Here is a 4,488-nt window from a genome sequence, read left to right as displayed (position 1 = left end):
GCAAACTCGCCTCCTGGGTTCAAAGGATTCTCCTGCCTCAGCCTCCCGAGTAGCGGAGATTATAGGTGCTTGCCACCACGCTGGGTTAATTTTTGTATTAGAGACGGGGTTTCACCATGTTGGCCAGGCTAGTGAACTCCTGATCTCAGGTGATCCACCCACCTCAGCCTCCCAAAGTGCTGGGATTACAGGCGTCAGCCACGGCTCCCAGCCTGGTGTCTTTAATAACAGGAAGGAGAGGGAGATTTGACGGCCTTGTGAGGACAGAGCAGAGATTGGAACGATGGTACGCTGGGATGCTGGGAGAGGCACGAGGGATCCACCCTGGAGCCTCCAGAGGGAGCTGGGCCCTGCTGATACCTTGATTTCAGACTCTTGGCCTGTGCGACTCTAAGAGGATGAATTTCAGTTGTTTTAAGCCTCCAGTTTGGGGTCATCAGTTATGGCAGCCACGGGAAACACATACAGCTACTTTCTGAAAATGAAAACAAACAGAAAACAAAGCAAACAGAACTCCGCATTAAAAAAGCAAACCAAACAATTCTGTGGAGATTAGTTTTATTTGCAACATATGTAAAGGAGCAAGACCTTTTCAGGGCGGGGCAAACACCTGTGCTTAGGTTCGCTGTGCTCTCACGGGTGTTAGCAGCCATCTGTTGATCTCCAGTCCCTGCATGGGGGCAGGACAAGCTTGTATCCGTCAGCCTCCCTTTCACAGGGAAGCCTGAGGACGTCGGGGGCCACTAGAAATCAAATTTGGAAGCAGGAATGCCAGTCTAGGAGTTCAAATTCAAACCTTCCAGATGCAGACAAAGTGCTGTCTTCACTCAGGGCTGGACCGCCTTTTCCTGGGCCTTTTAAAGGAAACCCCAGGCTGGAGGTGAGAAGTTGAGTCTTCCAGCCCTCGAATGAGTGGGGAGTGAGTTCCAACCCGGGGCAGGTGGGCCTGGGCTTCACCTTCCTCTGGGAGAGTTTGAGCCCCGGGCCCAGGCTGGGTTCGTAGTACCTGGAACAGACAGAGGCGGCTGTGGGAAGGGCAGAGCTGGGCCCCACAGGCCTTTGTTTGCCGTCGCGGTTGGGTGAGCACACCCAGCCTCTCCCGGTGGCTTTGTTATTTCACAGTGTGCTTTGCTTGGCCGCTGGCTGGACCTTAGAAAGCAAACACTCCCAAATGTCACGTATTTTAAAAGTAGAAACAAGATAATTTGAAGTGTCCAAAGGAGGAGAAATATACCTTAAGCTTCACACCTCCCGTGAACACACAGGATTTATGAAGGCCAGCCGCCCACCTGTACAGGAAGCCACGGGCACTGACTTGCCCGTGTGAGTGTGCAGGTGGGTGTGCAGGTATGCACCTGTGTGTGACAGGATGTGAGGTGTATATGAGGGTGTGTCAATGTGTGTGTGTGTGTGTGAACAGGTGTGTATGGATGTGTGTAGCTGGGGGGACACTGCAAGTGTGAATACATGTGGGAGGTTATAAGCGTGGTGCAAACGTGTGTGCAGGTGTGTGTGTGCACATGGCCTGCCTGCAGGGTGGCAGGGGGCGGCATCTGTGGTGGGCTCACCCCCAGTAGTGGGGAGTGGTGGGGAGGTTAGACAGCCTCCACGGGTGCTGGGAGCCTGGATGAGGGCCTAGGACTGCCTCCTCTCCGTCTGCTTTAACTCTGAGTGGGGTGGGAAACCCCTCTGTTCCCATTTCCCTGGGGGCAGCCCCTGCCAGTGCAGAACAGGTGGGTGGGATCCTGTCCTGACTCCTGGGGAGGAGGAGAAAGCACCCCCCAGCCTGTGCCTGGCTCTGACCCCTCGTCAGCTCTGGTGCCTGCGAGCCCTTGGGGTTATTGGCATGGAGGCCGTGCATGCTCATGAAATTCAGCAAAAGGTTAGCGATTTCAGCCCTCCTCATATTTGAGAGGGCTCATACTGGAATCTGGAGTCACCTTGGCTTAACCAGTTACACATTCTTCTTCTTTTTTTTCTTTTTCTTTTTTTTTTTTTAAAGAGTCGGAGTCTCATTCTGTTGCCCAGGCTGGAGTGCAATGGCGTGATCTCCACTCACTGCAAGCTCTGCCTCCTGGGTTCACGCCATTCTCCTGCCTCAGCCTCCCGAGTAGCTGGGACTACAGGCGCCCACCACCTCGCCCGGCTAATTTTTTGTATTTTTAGTATAGGCGGGGTTTCACCGCGTTAGCCAGGATGGTCTTGATTTCCTGACCTCGTGATCCGCCCGCCTTGGCCTCCCAAAGTGCTGGGATTACAGGCGTGAGCCACCGCACCCGGCCCAGTTACACATTCTTAGGTGTTGCAACCTGGTAATGGAGACTAGGAGATGCCTGGGGGAAGTAGAGGGAGAACTCAGATTCTTCAGAGGCACCATTTACCTCTGATGATTGTTATGCTAATTATAAATCAGTTTCATTTGTTCCTCAAAAGCTCATTTGAAGCATTCTCTAGGAGGAGTGACAGGATTTCCTAAAACTAACAACTGAACTCACTGAAATCAGCACGTGGTTGAGGTTGGCCTTCCTGAGAAACAGACTCCAAGCCCCAGCTTAGGAGGCAGCAGGTGTGGAGGAGCCTTCAGGAGCCACAGCTGGGGGCAGTGAGGAGCCCTGGCCTGGGCAGAGGGAAGGTCGGACTGCCCTGCAGGTACACAAGGCCTCGACCACCCCACAGCATGCTGCAGAGCTGGGATGGCCCCTCAGGGATGGCCTGCGTTGGGCAGTCTGGTCACTGTGTCCTTGCTGACCCGTTGCTGGATGGGGGCTGCCTCAGCGAGGGCAAAATCTGAGTGCAGGGTCTCAGCTATGCGCCATCGGCAACCCACACCCCACAGCCGTCCTGGTGGGGAATGGTGCGGGGTATACCTCAGCACCCTCCCTTGATAGCACCTGATTTCTTTTTTTTCTTGTTGTTGTTGTTTGTTTGAGACAAGTTTCACTCTTGTTGCCTAGGCTGGAGTGCAGTGATACCATCTCGGCTCACTGCAACCACCACTCTCTGGGTTCAAGCAATTCTGCCTCAGCCTCCCGAGTAGCTGGGATTACAGGCATGTGCCACCACATCCAGCTAATTTTTGTGTCTTTAGTAGAGATGGGGTTTCACCATGTTGGTCAGGCTAGTCTTGAACTCCCGACCTCAGGTGATCCACCCGCCTTGGCCTCCCCAAGTGCTGGGATTACAGGCGTGTGCCACCACACCCAGCTAATTTTTGTATTTTTAGTAGAGACGGGGTTTCCCCAGTTTGGCCAGGCTGGTCTCACACTCCTGATCTCAGGTGATCCATCCACCTTGGCCTCCCAAAGTGCTGGGATTACAGGCACGAGCCACCATGCCCGGCCCACGCCATACTTTTTACACTGTGTTTTTTTGTTTGTTTAGTATGTGAACGTAATTTATTTTAAAATGCATTCATTTAAAATTTTGTAACTGGGAGAGAATGTTGCTGAGAATTTTCTGGTTGTTGGAAGCCCCTAAAGGTCTGTGAGGGGTCTCCGGCCAATGTCCACCCCAGGTGGCGGAGGCAGAGGAGGCAGTATGGGCTGTGCGGGTTGTGGGCCACCATCCCTGTCTAGGGGCAGGAGTGTCACCAGACACACACCTGGCTGCTGGAGGATGCAGTGGCCAGTGCAGGAACAACTTGTTCAAAGCGTGGCGAATGCTGAGACCCTCCGAGCAGATGAGGTTCTGGGCACTCCTGGTCTGAGGGCAGACGGGGAGAGAGGCAGTGTGCTGTGGGCTGCCCGGCTGGTTTTCTGGGAAAGCTTCCAGAACCTTCCTGTCACAGAAGAGTTTAAACTCTGAGGAGGACATCAGAGTAGGGTGGTGCCTGCCCTTCAGGAGCTCACAGGCTGGTGGTCGAGATGGGCCAGATTAGAACTGAGTTGGAATCCAGGGGTGGCCAGTGTGAGGTGTCTGTGGGAGGGCGGACGGCAGGCAGGGCCGGCGGCCTGCTGAGAAGGTGGCCTTTGGGTCATGTGAGGACAGCATGCTCCGAATCTCTGACGGGGCTTTGTCGTGTTCTGCTATCGCACAGGCATAGGTGTGGGGAGAGGGCGTGAGGCCCTCTGGTCTGTTTCTAGGCGTTCCGCTCAGAGGAGTACAGCCCAGCCTGCAGGGTGCTCTGAATGGGGCTGGAGGCTGGGAAGGGCTCACTGCTGCTGTTTCTTTGACCCCAGAGAGAGCTTTCTGGAAACCCCCCAGCCACCATCCTTAGCTCGCCCATCAGGAGCTGGGTGCAGCCGACTCTGGCACGGCTCTGGGCAAGTCCTCAAGAACTCAGGGGTTTCTGTTCATGTCACAGACCTGACCTGGAGTCAGTCAGGTTTTCTTTCAGCAGCTGACTCTGTGGCTGGGGTGTGTCCGGGGTCCGTGACAGGCTCGTTGGCTCTTCCCTGGCTGGTTGGTAACCTCTCTGGCGTCTTCCTCTCGCCCCCCAGGAGAGCACTGTGAGGTGGATGCCCGCTCAGGCCGCTGTGCCAACGGGGT

General features: G+C 54.8%; 1 protein-coding gene across 1 annotated transcript in view; it reads left to right on the top strand.

The window, feature by feature from the left end:
* The window catches only part of CELSR1 (cadherin, EGF LAG seven-pass G-type receptor 1), a gene marked incomplete at its 5' end in the record, with an annotated part of 226,134 nt that overhangs the window by 142,357 nt on the left and 79,289 nt on the right, over positions 1–4,488 (top strand). The window contains one exon of the mRNA XM_011984071.1: positions 4,440–4,486. Within this exon, the coding sequence (XP_011839461.1) occupies positions 4,440–4,486 (47 nt within the window). The remainder of the gene's footprint in view (positions 1–4,439; positions 4,487–4,488) is intronic.

The sequence above is a fragment of the Mandrillus leucophaeus genome, unplaced genomic scaffold (assembly GCF_000951045.1).
Source record: "Mandrillus leucophaeus isolate KB7577 unplaced genomic scaffold, Mleu.le_1.0 Scaffold26, whole genome shotgun sequence".
Lineage (NCBI taxonomy): Eukaryota > Metazoa > Chordata > Mammalia > Primates > Cercopithecidae > Mandrillus > Mandrillus leucophaeus.
This window is presented reverse-complemented; position numbering and strand designations above follow the sequence as displayed.